Source organism: Nycticebus coucang, chromosome 16 (assembly GCF_027406575.1).
Source record: "Nycticebus coucang isolate mNycCou1 chromosome 16, mNycCou1.pri, whole genome shotgun sequence".
In the NCBI taxonomy this organism is placed as follows: Eukaryota; Metazoa; Chordata; class Mammalia; order Primates; family Lorisidae; genus Nycticebus; species Nycticebus coucang.
The window spans coordinates 76812124-76831960 of NC_069795.1; the positions used below are offsets into that span (position 1 = coordinate 76812124).

The 19837-nt window shown below is 40.5% G+C and overlaps 1 protein-coding gene across 1 annotated transcript; it reads left to right on the forward strand.

Moving 5' to 3' along the window:
* Positions 1-18: 18 nt before the first annotated feature.
* On the forward strand, positions 19-17968 carry FBXO45 (F-box protein 45). Its single transcript, XM_053565065.1, has 3 exons — positions 19-630; positions 9356-9712; positions 16214-17968. The coding sequence occupies exons 1-3, from the start codon at positions 304-306 to the stop codon at positions 16397-16399; spliced, it is 870 nt and encodes a 289-aa protein (XP_053421040.1). The 5' UTR covers positions 19-303; the 3' UTR covers positions 16400-17968.
* Positions 17969-19837: the final 1869 nt, after the last annotated feature.

Genomic DNA, 19837 nt, shown 5'->3' on the forward strand with positions numbered 1-19837 from the left:
CAACCCGCATGGCGGAGCCAGGGGCGCTCCGCGCAGAGGCGGGACGAGTTGAGCGGCTCCGGCGCCCGCGCTGAGCCGCGAGGGAGGGGCCGAGGACGCCCGTGCGGCCGATGCTTCTGCCCTCAGTGAGGCGGGGCGCGCGGCGAACGCCCCGGGCAGGGGCGGGAGTGGTGGAGTCGCCGGCGGTTGGCACTGAAAGGGGCGGTGAGCGAGCTGCTCCGTTTTCAAGGCGAGGCTTGGCCTCCGGAGCAGAGACGGGGGGAAGCGGTGGTGGCGGCGGCCCTCGGGCCGGCTGGTGAGGTGATGGCGGCGCCGACCCCGGGGGCTGGAGGAGCCTCGGGCGGCGCTGGCTGTAGCAGCGGCGGCGGCGCGGGCGCGGGCTCGGGCTCGGGCTCGGGCTCTGGGTCCGCGGGGCCCGGGGGCCGGCTGCCCAGCCGGGTGCTGGAGTTGGTTTTCTCCTACCTGGACCTGTCGGAGCTGCGGAACTGTGCCCTGGTGTGCAAGCACTGGTATCGCTGCCTGCACGGCGATGAGAACAGTGAGGTGTGGCGGAGCCTGTGTGCCCGTAGGCTGGCTGAAGAGGCTCTGCGCACGGACATCCTCTGCAACTTGCCTAGCTACAAGGCCAAGGTGAGGGAGCCCTGAGCCATGTAGCTGCCCCCTGTCCTGTTCCTCGGCGCCGTTCTCTGTGTTTTCATCTAAGCTGAGTCAAACGCCTCGCCTGACCCTCCCGCCTTTCCGCGGTTCCGGTCAATACCTTTCTCGCCTCCCTCCAACATAAAGATCCTCTTTTCTTTGGATTGAAGTTCTGTTTCCTTAACCCACCCCACTTCCGTGATCCACTTTGTAAAAGACTAGATGGTTTCCTATCACTGGTTTCCATTACTCGTTCTATTTTTGCCAGTCTCTCCCCTTGACAGACCACCATTATTCTTTTAATGCGTCCATCCTATTTTTTCCTCTGGCCTCCAAATAGACATTATTAGATTATCTCGACTGATTTAGATTGGTTGCTAAGATCTCTGCTTTCACACATCTCACGTTTTCCAAGCTCTGATTTATAACCACTTTCTCTTTATTTTTGTCCAATTTCTCTTTAGTTTCTCCACTGTATTTCAGGATTACAAGTCAGTGTGGTTCTAGGCATCCTGCTGACTCTAACGATACAGGCTTTTATATAAAATCCTCCCATCGGACCTTTCAACTGTCGTAATATTACTTTGTCCTACAATCTACTTCTTGGTAACTTTTTCATAGTTTTACCTTGATGTGTGTCTTTTCTGTTTGTCCTCCCCTGTGCTGATTCCAGTTTTGCTGCTTCCTTTTTTGCTTCTGGATTTTGGTGCATATTTCTGCTACCTTCATATATAAAATAAAAATGTCAAGTAACAGGTTGTGGTAGGGTTGCAAGGATTCTCCAGGTCATCTAAACAAAGGGTCTTTGGGCTTGGGTTCAGTTGGATAGCTGACAGCTATTCAGTATAGCAGTTGGCAAAAGCATGTACAAGAGAAGATGAGGTCTGATTGGAGTATAGTAGACAAAAAATACATTAGTAACTTTCAAAGGGCAAATATTACTTTTGAATGTTAGATTATCAACAAGGTGAGAAGTGTAAGAAGTAAAATTTTTTTTATGTGAAAAAGATGTAAAGTTTATTCTATAATAAAAGTTTCAAATTAACAAGATGAGGAACATTGATGTTAAGTATGTCAACTATTAAGTTTTTCTATTAAGTGAAATAATATTAATTTACTAGGACTATTTGTGCATGGTAGATGCTTAGGTGGATGCTAGTTGTAATTTATATAAATGGTGCAGAAGAGTGCAATTTTATCTTTATTTGCCTGATAAATGTGTCAGTTTCATAAGTTTTATTTAGTTTTTATTTTCTATAAAGTTTATTATTTTTAATTATTTTAAACTAAGAGTTTTTTTGTAATTGTAATAAAAATGTTACAAATCAAGATTCATATATGATATGTAATAGTCCATGTGAGTCAAGCTTCAACAGAAGCAAAATTTTATCAAGGAAAATGTCTTCCTTCTGCCCTTTTCCCTCAGCTACCGTTCTGCATGGAGGCAACCTGTGTTCTTCTTTCTTTTGTATCCTTCTGGAGATATTTTAGGTTTCTTAAGTTTTTAATACTTTGCTTTTCTACTATGTGCACTATAGGTATTGTAGACTTGTACTAGTCATGTTCATCGTAGATGTTACATGACTTCTCTTGTCTATCTCTAGCATAAAAGATTAATTCAAAAGGCATCAGATAGTCTTGTAGGAAAGTCCTCAATCTAGTAAAGGAGAAAAAGTATATAGACATAACTGTAATGCCTGGTAGAACTTTCTTCTTACTGTTAGAGACATAAAGTATACTACAAGTTCAGTGAAGAGGGAAATTTGTAAGTTGAGTGGATTATTGAGGAAGGTTTGAGGTTAAGGTTGTATTTGAGCTGATATTTAAGATGAAGAGGATTTAAATATTTTAGGAAGAGGAAGTAGTCTGACAAAAGGTTTATACAACGTACTTTTTTTTATTTATTTTTATTTTTTTTTTTGGCTGGGGCTGGGTTTGAACCCGCCACCTCCAGCATATGGGACTGGCGCCCCACTCCTTGAGCCACAGGCGCCGCCCCAACGTACATTTTTATTCAAAAACAATATGAGTGTCAGAGACAAGTCTCAATTTTGCAAATGTAATGTCAAGTAAAACAGACATGAACTCAGGGATGCCATGTCTTATGGAGCTTACATTCTAGTGGAGGAAATGGATATTAATTAAATAATCACACAGATAACACTGCATCTTGTTTAGTACTATGAAAAAGAGACATTTGGTACTCGTGAGTGTCATTAATGGGGGATTTGACCTCGGTAGGGTGGTCAGGGAAGGCTTTCTCAGAGGAAATGATGCTGGAAGGATTGGATAAATAGGCCAAAGGAAGAGAGAACAGTCTTCCATGAGGGAACTTTGAGAGTATGAGGGACAGAAAATATGTCCGTGTGGCTGGAGCACAGAGAGAAAAGGTCATGCCCATTTGAAATAAAATGGACTGGGGTCACCAAACTATAGAGAAGCCATTTTGAATTATAAAGCAAAAGGGATTTAAGGGTGTAGGGATTGGTGTTAACATTTACTTTGCATTTTTTAAGAGATTTTTTTTTTTTTTTTTGAGACAGAGCTTCAAGCTGTCACCCTGGGTAGAGTGCTGTGGCATCACAGCTCACAGCAACCTCCAACTCCTGGGCTCAAGTGATTCTCCTGCCTCCGCCTCCCAAGTAGCTGGGACTACAGGTGCCTGCCACAACACCTGTCTATTTATTTGTTTTTTTGGTTGCAGCCATCATTGTTGTTTGGCAGGCCCGGGCTGGATTCAAACCTGCCAGCTCAGGTGTATATGACTGGCGCCTTAGCCGCTTGAGCCACAGGCACTGAGCCAAGAGATTATTTTTTACTTTAGCATGGAGAACAGGTTGGAGGGGGGCCTTAGAAATATGATAGATTAATTAGGAAGTTGGTAGTGGAGAGTATGGAGAGAAATTGAGAAAGTAAAATCTACAGAACTTGGCAATAGATTTGAAATAGGTGTGAGGAAGAAGGAGCTTTTATGTATGACCCTAGGTATTGGGCTCACATAATACAGAGGTTACTTGAGCTAGATTTTGGAGGAATGGCAATGAGTTCAGTTTGGGTAGGTTAGAATTTACAGTGTTTATGAAACATCTGAGAGATTTCAGGTAGGCAGCTGTTACAGATTGAAACTTATAGGAGAGGTCTAAGCTAAAGACATAAAATAGATTAAATGAGCAGAAGTAGTATGAAATATGATTGTAAAAGTAAGTTAGAACTACATATATCAGGGAGGGCCTTGTAGAACAGTCTTCAATATATAGTTTTGGCTTTGGAAGTTTGAATAGGGAAGTGTTAAAGTAAAAGCTATGCTTTAAAAAGTAGACCATTAGGGGCAGCACCTGTGGCTCAAAGGAGTAGGGTGCCGGCCCCATATACCGGGCCTCAAATACTGGAGGTGCCGTGTTCAAACCGGGCCCCAGGCCAAAAAACAAAACAAAACAAAAAAGAATAGACTGTTAGATGAATTTGGAGAGGCCAGGTTTTAGTTAGTCCCTACACCAGAGATACTTAAGACCTGAGTAGATGAATAAAGAAGACAAAGGGATGGCTGGGAGTGCCGTTGTAGAGAACAAATCTTTATTTTTATCTATATCTATATCTATATCTATATCTGTATCTGTATCTGTATCTGTATCTGTATCTGTATCTATCTATCTATCTGACTGGGTGAGTGAAATGAGGAAACCAAGGAATCAAATAGAACTTCCAGGGAGCCTGCGTAATAGAGGAGGATGGGAACCGATTTGGGACAGCATAAACCTGGAAAGTGGAGTTGGTCAATTTATTTAGGAGCTTTCTTTTAAACGTTTATGTTTTACATGCCATCAGGTAGCATTAATTATTCTAATCATACTTGGCATCTAATTATAATTCTTTAAATTTGAGACTGAGATCCTAAGCTCTTTAAATTTCAGACAGATCCTAAGCTATATCTTAACACTGTTGGCTATAACATAAAAATTTAGGTTATGCATGAGATCATGAGGTAGAAACTATGGATTTTATTATTAATATTAATTTGGTATTTATTTTACCATTTCACCTTTATTTTTCAGTATCCATAAAAATAAGGACAACATAATCACAATATTATCACATCTAAAAAGAAATTAATAATTCCTTAATATAAAAAATGCAGTGTTCACATTGCCAATTGTCTTATAAATATCAAATGTTACCTTTTTAATGTATAATTTATTTAATCAAGATCTATATAAGTTTACCATGGTGATGTTTCTTAAGGCTATTGTACTCTTGCCATCTCCCCCCACCTCCTACTCCTGTAATTCATTTGTTAAAGAAAGCAGATTGTTACCCTCTGCCTAGATTTGACTGATTTCATTCCCATGGTGTTGCTTAACATGCTCTTCTATCCTCCATATTTTCTATGTAGGTTTGGTCAATTTAGATAATGAGGTGGGGGGTTTTTTGTTTTTGTTTTTGTTTTTGTTTTACTAGGATCAAATGGTTAGAGATGTGTTAGAAAATAAGATCTGCCCACTGCAGTGGCTCACGCCCTAATCCCAGCACTGTGGGAGGCTGAGGAGGGAAAAGTGCTTGAGTTCAGGAGTTTGAGACTTGCCTGAGCAAGAATGAGACCCGAGGGCGGTGCCTGTGGCTCAGTCGGTTAGGCGCTGGCCCCATATACCGAGGGTGGCGGGTTCAAACCTGGCCCCGGCTGAACTGCAACCAAAAAATAGCTGGGCATTGTGGCGGGCGCCTATCGTCCCAGCTACTTGGGGGGCTGAGGCAAGAGAATCGCTTAAGCCTAGGAATTGGAGGTTGCTGTGAGCTGTGTGATGCTATGGCACTCTACCGAGGGCCATAAAGTGAAACTCTGTCTCTACAAAAAAAAAAAAAAAAAGAATGAGACCCTGACTCCTTAACAAATGGAAAAACCCAGCCAGGCGCCATGGAGAGTGTCTATAATCCTAGAGGCTTCCAGAGGCTGAGGCAGCAGGCTGCCCACAGCCCGAGTCTGAGGTTGTAGTGATCTGTGATGCCATTGCATTCTGCTCAGGTCATAGGGTAGGACTCAGTTTCAACAAAAACAACAAAAAAGCAAAGAAATAAAAATAAAAAATAAGGAAATAAAAAAAAAGAAAGAAAATAAGATCAACACTGAGAGGCTGAGGTGGATAGATTGCTTGAGCCCAGGAGTTTGAGACCAGCTGGAACAAGAGTGAGACCCTATCTCTACAAAAAATAGAAAAACTGGCCAACCATGGTGCCTCACGCCTGTTATCCTAGCACTCTGGAAGGCCAAGCTAGGCGGATAGCTTGAGCTCACAAGTTTGAGACCAGCCTGAGCAAAAGCAAGACCCCATCTCTACTAAAATAGAAGGTGAAAAAAAAAAAAACCCCGAAGCAACAGGATTGCTTCAGCCCAAGAGTTTGAGGTTGCTGTGAGCTATGATGGTATAGCACTCTACCCAGGGCAACAGCTTGAGACTCTGTCTCAAAAAAAAAAAAAAAAAATTAGAAAAACTAGTTGGGGACAGTAGTGCATGCCTGTAGTCCCAGCTACATGAGAGGCTGAGGTAAGAGGATTGCTCAAGCCCAAGGGTTTGAGGTTGCTGTGCGCTATGATGGCATCGCACTCTATCTGGGGCAACAAAGTGAGACTGTCTCAAAAAAAGAAAAAAAAAATGGTCTACATAATTAAGTGTTGAATAGTATAGATAGTGGTAGATGGATAGGCATTCAGGAGAGAGAAATGAGGGAGATTGAAGGTCCTGGTTAAGAATAGTAACCTCCCAAGTAGCTAGGACTACAGGCACATGCTACCATGCCTGTTTTTGTTTTTGTTTTTTTGATAAAGAAGTCTCTGTGTTGCCCAGACTGGTCTTGAATTCCTGTCCTCAAGCAATTCTTTGGCCTCAGCCTCCCAGAGTGCTGAGATTATAGGCATGAGCTATTATATCTGGGCCTGGACATCCCCATTTAGTCTTATATTCTTCTCTTGTAGGTGCTTTAAAGTGTGTTATAATAGTAACAGATAGTAATCCTAGCACTCTGGGAGGCCCAGGCAGGTGGATTGCTTGAGCTCATGAATTCAAGACCAGCCTGAGCAAGGGTAAGACCCCATCTCTAAAACAGCTGGGCGTTGTGGCAGGCACCTGTAGTCCCAGCTACTTGGGAGGCTGAGGTAGGAGACTTTGCTTGAGCCCAGGAGTTGGAGGTTGATGTGAGCTGTGATGCTACGGTGCTCTACCAAGGGTGGCAGTGTGAGCCTGTCTCAAAACAAAAAAACAAAAAACAAAAACTGGTAACAGGGATTGGCACCTGTGGCTCAAGTGGCTAAGGCGCCAACCACACACCTGAGGTGGTGGGTTCGAATCCAGCTGAGGCCCGCCAAACAACGACGGCTGCAACCAAAAAATAGCTGTGTGTTGTAGCAGGCGCCTGTAGTCCCAACTACTTGGGAGGCTGAGGCAGGAGACTTCGCTTGAGCCCAGGAGTTGGAGGTTGCTGTGAGCTGCGATGCCACCACACACTACCCAGGGCGACAGCTTGAAACTGTCTCAAAAAAAAAACAAAAAAACAGGGCGGCGCCTATGGCTCAGTCGGTAGGGCGCCGGCCCCATATACCGAGGGTGGCGGGTTCAAACCCGGCCCCGGCCAAACTGCAACCAAAAAATAGCCGGGCGTTGTGGCGGGCGCCTGTAGTCCCAGCTGCTCGGGAGGCTGAGGCAAGAGAATCGCTTGAGCCCAGGAGTTGGAGGTTGCTGTGAGCTGTGTGAGGCCACGGCACTCTACCAAGGGCCATAAAGTGAGACTTTGTCTCTACAAAAAAACAAAACAAAACAAAGACTGGTAACAGGGAAAACATTAGGACTACTTATAGCTTCCTTATGAATACATGGGATACCCAAAACAGGGCTTAAAAAAATATCTGTGCCCTGTAGTGCAACGATGAAATAGTAAAGTACTAACTAATGGTAAATGAACAGATGATAGGGGGACTGGATACCTGACATCTCTTTGGGGTTGCTGCTCTAACTAGCTGTTGATGCCTTGAGTTGGACTAGGACACCTTTAAGGGCCTTTCTTCTTCTTCTTTTTTTTTTTTTTTTTTTTACAGTTTTTGGCTGGGGCTGGGCCTGAACCCGCTACCTCCTCCTTTGAGCCATAGGCGCTGCCCCAAGGGCCTTTCTAATGCTCACATTCTAAGATGCTGAAGTTGATTTTTCAGGTTTACCAAAGTCCTAGTCTTCTACTGTTTGGGTTAGTTATAAAGTAGAGATTTAAAAAAAATCAAAAATTTTAAATTATTAAAATATGAGAAATTATACAGAAAAGCTGTTTTCATATTGTCTTTATTTCAGAAACTTAAAAAACTTACATTTACTGAAGAGTCAACTAACCTGTCTTACTGGTAACTGAGCTTAATCACTATCCCTATACATTGTAGTGGTTGAATTTAGGTGCTATCTAGGGGATTATTTGATTGGTAAAATGAGAGTGGCAGTGTTTTAGTGTATGAGTAGTACCAAGCAAGTATACTGAGGATCTATGGTAGTTTGTGGTTACTAAAGTTTTTCATAAACTTAGAGCTGCTGTGATTAAGATCTCTATTTTACATAAAATATAATTCTTTTTTTTTTTTTTTTTTTTTGAGACATATTTTCACTCTGTTGCCCTTGGTAGAGTGTCGTGGTGTTATAGCTCACAGCAACCTCAAACTCTTGGGCTCAAGTGATTCTCTTGCCTCACTGCAGGCCTCCATCAAGATGCCTGGCTGTTTTTAGAGACAAGGTCTCAGTTTGGTACAGGCTGGTCTCGCACTCGTAAGCTTAAGCAATCTACCCGCCTCGCTCTCGCAGAGTGCTAAGATCACAGGCGTGAGCCCCTGCACTTGGCCTTAAAATATAATTATTTATGTGACAACATTGCCAGTATGAAAACTGTGCATCTCTTTTTTTTTTTTTGTAGAGACAGAGTCTAACTTTATGGCCCTTGGTAGAGTGCCATGGCCTCACACAGCTCTCAGCAACCTCCAGCTCCTGGGCTTAAGCGATTCTCTTGCCTCAGCCTCCCGAGTAGCTGGGACTACAGGTGCCCGCCACAGCACCCGGCTATTTTTTTGTTGCAGTTTGACCAGGGCTGGGTTTGAACCTGCCACCCTCGGCATATGGGGCCGGCGCCCTACTCACTGAGCCACAGGCGCTGCCCTACATCTCTTTTTAATATAAAATATCCAATGTAAAAAAAAGTAGAGAAAATAGTTTGATAAACTTCCCTATACCCATCACCTAGCTTTACCAATGCTTATTCATTGCCAGACTAGTTTCATATTTACATCACACACTCTCCTACTCCACACCTGGATATTTCAAAGCAATTCTCAGATGTTATTATTTTATCTACAAACATTTCAGTATAATCTCTATGGGTTCTTATATATAGCTCTTTATGATTTTTTGTTTTTAGAATCCTGCTCCTTTGAATCTTATATAATTTGATGTTTTAAGAAATCTATTTGGAAAAATTACACTACAATTTAGGAATTTGGTCTAGAAATAGTTGGCAGTGATTCTTTAATGTTATATAATTAAGTTAGTATGGCATCTCAAAATGTAGCTATTATTTGGAAAGACTTGTGTTATTTAAAAATATATAACTTCATTATTTAAAAGCATATAACCTGAAGTTTGGGTACTTTTTAATATTTAAGCAAAATCAAATTTCTTTTTCTTTGGTCTATTTCTCATCTTTTCAGGTACGTGCTTTCCAACATGCCTTCAGCACTAATGACTGCTCCAGGAATGTATACATTAAGAAGAATGGCTTTACTTTACATCGAAATCCCATTGCTCAGAGCACTGATGGTGCAAGGACCAAGATTGGTTTTAGCGAGGGCCGCCATGCATGGGAAGTATGGTGGGAGGGCCCTCTGGGCACTGTGGCGGTGATTGGAATTGCCACAAAACGGGCCCCCATGCAGTGCCAGGGTTACGTGGCATTGCTGGGCAGTGATGACCAGAGCTGGGGCTGGAATCTAGTGGACAATAATCTACTACATAATGGGGAAGTCAATGGCAGTTTTCCACAATGCAACAATGCACCAAAATACCAGGTGAGAAACTGGTTATTTTCTTAGGTGGGCCTTTGTCAAATCATGCCTTAAATTTATAAATTTTTATATAGCAGTTTTCTGTGTTTCTTCTGGTAATTTTAAAATAAGTAGTACAAGTAGTGATGTATCTCAATATTTGTTTCCTAATACATATTTGACTCTGAACAAGCAGCCCATCTTTGCTCTAAATCAAGGGTTAGCAAACTTTTTTTATACAGGGCCAGTTAGTGAATATTTTAGGCTTTGCAGTCCATATGGTCTCTGTCACAACTTTGAATTCTTGTTATAGCACAAAAGCAGTCATAGACAATATGTAAATGAATGAACGTGTCTGTGTTCCAATAAGATCTTATTTATGGGCTGCAGGACACATTTGGTCCAGGGGCTGTAATTTGCCAACTCATGCTCTAGAATCTAGAATCTTTCCCATCTTGTGGCACATCGGAATCTTTTTTTGGCACCTAACCCCAACAAATGCACCTATATGCTTGCACATTGATACTCACCCTCTACTGCTGATTAACCTGTTTGTGGATTCAAAGTCCCTGGAAGCATCAATGGTTTTTCTTTTCTTTCTTTCTTTTTTTTTTTTTTTGAGACAGAATCTCACTTTGTCACCTTTGGTAGAGCCTCAAACTCTTGGGCTCAAGCAATTCTCTTGCCTCAGCCTCCTGAGTAGCTGGAACTACAAGCGCCTGCCACAAGGCTCGACTATTTTTAGAGACTGGGTCTCACTCTTACTCAGGCTGATCTCAAACTCATGTGAACTCAAGACCTGCCTGGGCCTCCCAGAGTGCTGGGATTACACGTGTAAGCCACCGTACCTGGCCCAGCATCAGTGATTTCTGTAGAGACAGGCAAGTTCAGAGAAATTGCTGCATTTTTAATTCTTTTCATCTTAATCTTAAGCTATATTCATTTGATTCTAGAGTCAAAATTATAGTTCCTATTTGTTTTTTTTGACAGCCACAAAAGCTGTGATATAATTACTATTTATAAAAGCCATATTATTACCATAGACTTGGCAGAGTATGATAATCTGATAAGAAATAATACACAGGGCGGCGCCTGTGGCTCAAGGAGTAGGGCGCCGGTCCCATATGCCAGATGTGGCGGGTTCAAACCTAGCCCCGGCCAAAATCCAAAAAAAAAAGAAATAATACACAATAATCTAACAGAAATTAGAAGTCTTAAGGAACTATAGATTGCATATTTTGGAGTCACATGTGACTTGAAAGCTTTAGCCTCAGTAATGACCTCAAGTCAGACATATTCAAGTGGAATAACTAAAAGTATATCCCATTTCCTGAGGTATAAAATCTAGAAGGATTTTCTTTCATAGAATCCTTTCCTCATTATCCTTTTAGGCTCTGTAAATACCCTAAGGAGAAGGGTATCTGGTCTTAATAATCACTGAAGACAAAGTTCTTTTACTACCCTTACGATGATTTTGTGGTGAAATCCTTAAGTATTCATTTTTTTTTTTTTATTTTATTTTTTTTAAATTTCAGCTTGCTTGTTCATTCTTCGTTTGAAGTACTTTTTTTGTTGTTGTTGTTCATTTTCTTTCTTCTTTTTTTTAGATGTTCTTTCTCTGGCGATGCTCTGTCCCCTTGCCTCCCCAGTAGCGGGGATTACAGACGCCCACCACAACATCTGGCTATTTTTGATGTTAGTAGAGACGGGATCTTACTCTGGCTCACTGCTGTTCATACAGGTCTATTTTTTTTTTTTTTTTTGTGGTTTTTGGCTGGGGCTAGGTTTGAACCCGCCACCTCCGGCGTATGGGACCGGCGCCCTACTCCTTGAGCCACAGGCGCCGCCCGTTCATACAGGTCTTAAACCTCTGAGCTCAGGCAATCCACCTGCCTCGGCCTCCCACAGTGCTGGGACTACAGGCGTGAGCCACCATGCCCAACCAAGTCTTCATTTTTCAGAGAACATTTTGTGAATTTTAGTCTTTTTTTTTTTTTTTTTCAGTTTTTGGCCAGGGCTGGGTTTGAACCCACCACCTCTGGTATATGGGGCTGGCGCCCTACTCCTTCGAGCCACAGGCGCCACCCAATTTCAATCTTTTTATTTTTTTTGAGAAGAGTCTTTAACTCTATTGTGCTGGGTTCAGAGTGCTGTGGCATCATCGTAGCTCACAGCAACCTCACACTCTTGGGCTCAAGCAATCCTGCTGTTTCAGCCTCCCCCGTAATCCCAAGTAGCCGGAACTATTGGCACCCACCACGATGCCTGGCTGTTTTTTCTATTTTTGATAAAGACGTGTCTCCCTCTTGCTCAGGCTGGTCTGGAACTCCTGAGCTAAAGTGATCCACCACCTCTGTCTCCCAGAGTGCTGTGATTACGGGTGTGAGCCACTGCGCCTAGCTGTGAGTTTCAGTCCTTTTAAATTTATTAAGACTTATTTTAGGTGGTGCCTGTGGCTCAATGAGTAGGGCACTGGCCCCATATACCGAGGGTGGCGGGTTCAAACCCAGCCCCGGCTAAACTGTAACAACAACAAAATAGTCAGATATTGTGGTGGGCGCCTGTAGTCCCAGCTACTCAGGAGGCTGAGGCAAGAGAATCACCTAAGCCCAAGAGCTGGAGGTTGCTGTGAGCTGTGACACTATGGCACTTTACCAAGGGCAACAAAGTGAGACTGTCTCTAAAAAAAAAAAAAAAAAAAAAAGACTTATTTTATTCCCACTGTCTTCCATCATGAATGTTCATGTGTGCTTGAAAAGAATGTATATTGTTTTGTTGAATGGATTATTGTGTAAATGACAGCTCAAGTTGGTTGATAGCATTCGAGTTTTCTTCCTTATTACTGATTTTTCTTTCTACTCATTCTGTCATTTACTGAGAGGAGTATTGAAATCTCCAACTGCATTTGCCAATTTGTCTGTTTCCTCTTTTTGTTCTCTCAGTTTTTGCTTTATATATCTTGGAGCTTCATATATTTCTAAGTGTTGTATATTTCTTCCTGATTAATTCTTTTATCATTATGAAATGACCTTCTTTAACTCTGTTAATATTCCTTATCTTCCAGTCTGTTTGTTTTTTTTTTTTTGTAGAGACAGAGTCTCACTTTATGGCCCTCGATAGAGTGCCGTGGCCTCACATAGCTCATAGCAACCTCCAACTCCTGGGCTTAAGCGATTCTCTTGCCTCAGCCTCTCGAGTCTGTTTTGTCTGATTAATATAGCTACTTCAGGTTTCTTAGGCTCACTTACTATTGCAAAGTACCTTTTATTGTATCCTTTTATTTTTAGTCAGTCTTCTTTTTTTTTAGATAGAGTCTTATTATGTCACCCTCGGTAGAGTGCCATGGTGTGACAGCTCAAAGCAGCCTCAAACCCTTGGGCTTAAGTGATTGCCTTGCCTCAGCCTCTCAAGTAGCTAGGACGACAGCACCTACCATAATACCTGGCTATTTTTTGTTGCATTTGCCATTGTTTAGCAGGGCTCTAGCTAGACTGACCTCTGTGTATGTGGTGGGCGTCCTAACCACTGAACTTCTGACACCAAGCCTATTTTCAGTCAGTCTTTGTATTTCAAGTGGGTCTCCCAGACAGCATGTAGTTGGATCTTGCTTTTTATCTTACCTAGTCTTATAGTTTCTGCCTTTCGAGTGTTTAGTCCATTTACATTTAATGTAATTGTTGGACTGCTGGATATTGTCCTTGTTCCCATGCCTTTGAAGCTATGTTTGATATTTTTTTCCAACCTGTTTCTCTCTGTTCCTTGGATTAGATAGTTTTTTTTTGTTTTGTTTTTTTGTAGAGACAGAGTCTCACTGTACCGCCCTCGGTAGAGTGCCGTGGCATCACACGGCTCACAGCAACCTCTAACTCTTGGGCTTCCGCGATTCTCTTGCCTCAGCTTCCCGAGTAGCTGGGACTACAGGCACCCGCCACAATGCCCGGCTATTTTTTTGTTGCAGTTTGGCCGGGACTGGGTTTGAACCCGCCACCGTCGGCATATGGGGCCGGCGCCCTACTCACTGAGCCACAGGCACCGTCCTGGATTAGATAGTTTTGATTGCTATATCTTTTAAGTTTGCAGATTCTTCTGCTGTGAACTCTGCTATTGTGGAGGGCTACTGAATTTTTCATCCTGTATTCTTCAGCTCTAGGATTTTCACTTGATTCTTTCTTATAGTGTCCTTTTTTTGAGATGCTCTATTCACTCATAAATACTGTATTTTTCTTTAATTCTTTGGACATATTTATAATAACTGCCTGGGATTCTTTGCCAAATCCAACATTTAGGTCCACTTGGAGTCAGTTTCTGTTTACTGCTTTTTTCCCCTTGAGTATGAATCATACTTTCCTACTTCTTTTTGCATTTAGTAATTGTTTTCTTTTTTTTTTTAAATGAAAACTAGAGACAGGTTAATATTAACTCTGGACTGTTTTGTTTCTCTAGAAACTACACTATTCTGAAGAGTGTAGATTTTCTTGTTCTGGTGTGCAGTTAACTTCCCTGGACTTAACCTGTAACCGCTGTTGCCCCTGTGGTGTGCATCAGCCTAGTGTCTTTGCTCAGTTTTTCACATTTGCTTCTTTTTTTTTTTTGAGACAGAGCCTCAAAGCTGTCACCCTGGGTAGAGTGCTGTGGCATCACAGCTCACAGCAACATCCAACTCCTGGGCTCAAGCGATTCTCCTGCCTCAGCCTCCCAAGTAGCTGGGATTACAGGTGCCTGCCACAACGCCCAGCTATTTTTTGGTTGCAGCGTCATTGTTGTTTTGGCGGGCCTGGGCTGGATTCGAACCTGCCAGCTCAGGTGTATGTGGCTGGCGCCTTAGCTGCTTGAGCCACAGGTGCCGAGCCACACATTTGCTTCTTTTTTGGCCTGGTTTCCCCTGTGCTGTTATAATACAGTGGTCATATAAAGATTTGGGCAGAGTTTATTCTCAGGTTTTGGGACTTATCCTTTCTGTCGCTTCTGGAGTTCCTTCTCTCAGTTTCTAGTTGCTCTGTCATCTCCAACTTTTTGCCCTCTGACACCTCAAGCTAGTAAGATTTCTCCTTTTTGCTCCCTATGCTTTTATAATGCCATATGCTCAGAGGTGAAACAAACTTTGCGGATTTCACCAGGAGGAGTACTAACTTAGTTTCATCTTTTGTAAATAGGGATAATTCCTAGGATTTATTTGAACATTAAATGGAATAATACTAATAAAACACAAAACAAATATCCAACAAATATTAGCTTCTGTTTTGTTGCTGTTCATGTTTGTTGGTAACAGTGGTAGTAGTGATGATTTGGAGGGTTTGGGGTCCATAAAATGAGTTGAGCAAGGAGAGGGAACAAACAGATGTGTTGGCAGTTATTGGTAATAGGAAAAATAGTGACGGAAAGTAAATGACAACAGCAGGGGTTGTCATAGTCAATAAGTATTAAATTTTGACTTTTGATTACAAATGTTAGGACTGTGCCTCCGTGTGTGTATGTCTGTGTGTGTGCGTGTAGTATGTACTGTATTTTGCTGTGTATATTCAGCAGTAAGGTGTGTAGCATTTTTGCTAGGATGAATTTGTGAACCTAATTGTCCAACTTAACTGCTTTGTAAACTTTAAAACTACGTGTTTTATTACTGTGATTTTTTTTTTATTGTGGTAAAACATGCATGCATATTATTTTACCCATTTGTAAGTACACAACTAAGAGATATGAAATATTACACGTTGACAATGTTTTGTTACTATCACCACTATCTATACCGAAAACTTCTTTTCTCATCCTCAATGTAAACCCTGTACACATTAAACAATAACTACCCATTTCCCTTATTCTCTGCTCCTGGTAACCTTTATTCTACTATTCTAGGTACCTCACATAAATCATAGTATGTATCTTTTTGTGTCTGGCTTACTTTATTTAGCATAATATTTTTAACGCCTACCCATGTTATAGCATATACCAATATTTCATTTCTTTTTAATATTTTTTTGAGTCTCACTTTGTTGCCCCTGGTTGAGTGCCATGGTGTCACAGCTCACAGCAACCTCAAACTCTTGGACTCAAGCAATTCTCTCAAGTAGCTAGGACTACAGGTGCCCGCCACAACACCTGGCTATTTTTAGAGATGGGGTCTCGCTCTGGCTCAGGCTGGTCTTGAACTTGTGAGCTCAGTCAATCCGGCTTGGCCTCCCAGAGTGCTAGGGTTACAGGTGTGAGCCACCGCACCCAGCCCCAAAATTTCATTTCTTTTTACGACTGAATAATATTCTATTTAATTTGTTAAATTGTTAGTAATTAAATGTAGACTCCATGTCAGTCTTTAAAAAAAACTATCAGTATAAGCATAAGCATTATAATGAGATTGATGTATTGTCTTCCTTATAGATATTTCTCCATGATTAGAAAGTTCCCTTCTGATTTTCTAGGTAACTTTTAGGATACATATTCTTCATAGTATTTCCAACTTCTTGATTTGTATCATGTTTCTTCTAAATATGCCCTTAGTGGATTTTCTTTTAACCTTTTGATGTCTGTTTGCAGATAGGAGAAAGAATTCGAGTCATCTTGGACATGGAAGATAAGACTTTAGCTTTTGAACGTGGATATGAATTCCTGGGGGTTGCCTTTAGAGGACTTCCAAAGGTCTGCTTATATCCAGCAGTTTCTGCTGTATATGGCAATACAGAAGTGACTTTGGTTTACCTTGGAAAACCTTTGGATGGATGACAGCGGCTTTTTTGGGATGAAAGACAGAATGGAAGAGAGATCTTCTTATGGAAAGTAGAACCATAAAGTGACTGTCATATGTGCATGTCCAAGAAACATCCTGAAAAACACATGAAATTATAAACTGGAGAAGCAACTCTACAGCAGATCATCTTAGTGTTTCCTCTTTCTACTGGGCCAGAAAAATCCTCAGGGTTGCAGTTGGTTGAGTGGGCAGTTGACATATGCATGTTGCAACAGATTTTGTCTCTAAGTTAGCAATGTGTTATTTCCAGCTTTAAAGGTGAGATTTTGGAGATGCTGTAGAAGGGATAAGATAAAGAAATAGCAAGATTTTTAAGTGGTATGTTTGTGAAGAAAGATTGGTCCCATCTTACAACTGCCTGTTCTTTCTCCAGTCCTTTTTTTCCAGCCAGCTTGACTATTAGAAAAGTATGAAACTGGTTGGGTTTTATTTAATATTTTTAATATATTGAGAAGCATGGTCTGCCTGGACTGCACTTCTCTAAAAGTGAGATATAAAATTGTGCAGCTACTTTAAAAGTTGTATATACAATGTGTGTAAAAAAAAAATGTAAAAAAAAAAAAAAAAGGACAAAGAGGTTGCTTTGTTTTAGTTTAATCTCTTAAAAACCACTACATGGTACAAAATCAGAATAACTTTTGGGGACAGTTGGGCAACTTAAAAAGATGATGATTTTAAGAGATGTGTTCTATTGGCTCATTTTGTATTATTTTTTGGCTTACAGTTCCCATGGCTATTACAGTCTTTTGCGCTTTTTTTGTCTTTTGGTTTTTTACACTCAAAATTATAGTAAAGATTTCTCAGTCTCTTCACTAAAGATTGAGGGAAGGCAATCTATTTCTAGTTATACCTATGTGAGTAAGGATGATCTAAATATAGTAATGTGCATCTTTTTTGGTATCTGGTTTTATTTTTTGGCCTTCTGAGAAAGTATCTCGTAACAAAGAATCTTGCCATTTACTCTTATAGGCCTCAACTATGAAAGCTACCGGTCATAAACTCTAGAAAAACAAAGAAATGATTAATATTCCTTTTTTTTTATAACTTTATACTACTGTAGATACTATTAGGAAAAAATTTAATTTCACACTGTTTACATCATGCAACAATTTAAGCCTCAAACTCTTTTTTGGGGCTGTAAAGAAAATGTTTACTTACCCACCTGAAACAGGTTAAGAATATTCTTAATCTCATTATAGATAATTGCCCCCATGGGACTTGAAATAATAACACCTTATGCTGAAAACTGCAGGTTGGCAATGTTTTGAAGGTTTCATTGTGGAAGAATTTAATATTAATTCCTATTTTAACTTATAAATCTTACTTCTCTTCACTATAACTTTTGAACTAATAATTCAACACACATGAGCTGAGATTTTCTTTTGTTAGAAGAGAAACAAATATCTTTCTGTATGAAAGTATAAATTGTATGGTTTTAGATACATAAAAATTGATGAGGGCAAGTGAAATATTTGTACTTTTTGGGTTATTGCTATATGTATATTTTGTTTTAAACCTAATAAAATTAGGGACAGTAAGCACTGGCTGGGGTTCTTGGGTTGCTTCTTGAGAGTTAAGATTGTCAGTTACTCATAGGATGCAGGAGATTTCAGCCATAGAACAAAGATTTATTATTGCCACTTAACAAGTATTTATTGTGTATTTGATATGTTGCTTGAAAAGGTGAAATCTTTTAAAGATTCTTTTTGATATCCATGTCAAGAAGAAACCTTGTACAGAGTGAAATTAATATGTTAAATGTATTAGAGAATGTAGCTGGAATAGAAATTGATTTTTCTTGGTGCAGAACAATTCAATTTGGCAAAGTTTAAAATTTGATTAAGGAAGAGAAGTGGTTCAGGATGAACATGGACTAATTAGAAGGAGGTTAAGTTTTTTAAGTACTTATTTCTTTTTCAGGTTGTGGCCAATTTTAAGAGCTTTTGCTGAGAGCTTTATTTAAAACTTCTCTTTTATCTTGTTAATAAACATTCATTTGCAACAAAGTTTTGGAGGTGCTGAAGGCAAAATACATGGCTACATGGTTATTGCATATTGGCCCTAGAATCAAATAACTATAATTGCCTAACAATTTAACAAGCCATTCTTAATGCAAAGATTTAAAATCACTAATGTCCCATTTGCAAATTATATTAAGATGGAGTTATAGTTAGCATAAACATCTGAGAATGAAAAGCCTTCATTTATGAGCTGATACATAAATTTGTTACTACAGACCAATAGCTCTACAGAATATTAAACTGCTACAGTGTTCAAGGAAAAGGAATCTTTTTTGTTGGTGCTGAGAGAGCATTCAGGTAGAAGAAAGTTGCAATTGAAGATTTAGAGTATAAATCATCTAAACCAGTAGTTCTCAACCTTGGCTGTGCTTTGGAGTCACTTTCGAGTGCTACAAATAATATGGCTGCTTGGGTTCCATGGGCAAAGATTCTGGTATTGATCTGGGATATGACCTGACTATAGGATTTTTTTTTTTTTTTTGAGACAGTCTCACTATGTTGCCCTTGGTAGAGTGCTGTGGCATCACAGCTCACAACCTCAAACTCTTGGGCTCAAGCAATTCTCTTGCCTCCACCTCCCAAGTAGCTAGGACTACAGGTGCCTGCCACAATGCCCAGGTGTTTTTTTGGTTGCAGCTGTTGTTGTTTAGCAGGCCCAAACCGGGTTTGAACCCACCACCCTCAGTGTATGTGGCTGGCACCCTGCTCACTGAGCCATGGGCACCGAGCCAACTATGAGGATTTTTGAACACTTTCTAATGATTTCAATACTGCCATGGTTGAGAACCATTGATCTGAAATGTACATTGAGTGTTCTCATCTGTAAAATAGAAAAAAATCCTTGCTCCCTCCCTTCACTACCTCACAAGGATATTGAGGGTAAAGGAGAAAATAATGCGAAAATGCTTGTGCTGTGGGTGAAAGTGCTATTAAAAGGCAAAGTATGACCAGGAAAAAAATGTGTAATCGAATGTGCTTTGTTGACTTGGGAAACTGGGAGCACTTTCTTTGGTTCTTTAATGAAGCATGCAGATGCAAACATCACTATTACTCTTATGCTGTGACTTTTGTCATAGTTGAGGTAGGCTGTTTTAATCACCTGCTTTTACATAGGAAAGAAGAACTATTAAGGCTGAAAGTCTGTAACAGTCAATGTCTCATAATTCATTAAATCATTTCATACAAGGATTTCTGTAGTTAATAGATGTTATTTCATAGTTGCCATTATTTATTATTTGACTTTTGAATGTTTAGCATTTTATTTCATCTCATTCATATAAGTTTAGAGATAGATAAAGCAGGTAGGATTTGCCCAGTTAAATATTTGAAATCATGGCTCAGTGATTAGGCATCTTCTGCCTTTTAGATTTGATTTCATTGGAGAAAGAGTTT

Excerpts from the sequence above, each read along its gene's own strand:
- FBXO45 (XM_053565065.1), top strand. The coding sequence starts at position 304 with ATGGCGGCGCCGACCCCGGGGGCTGGAGGAGCCTCGGGCGGCGCTGGC. Across the intron at positions 631-9,355 it reads TGCCTAGCTACAAGGCCAAG|GTACGTGCTTTCCAACATGC; the intron begins GTGAGGGAGCCC and ends TCATCTTTTCAG. Across the intron at positions 9,713-16,213 it reads ACAATGCACCAAAATACCAG|ATAGGAGAAAGAATTCGAGT; the intron begins GTGAGAAACTGG and ends GTCTGTTTGCAG.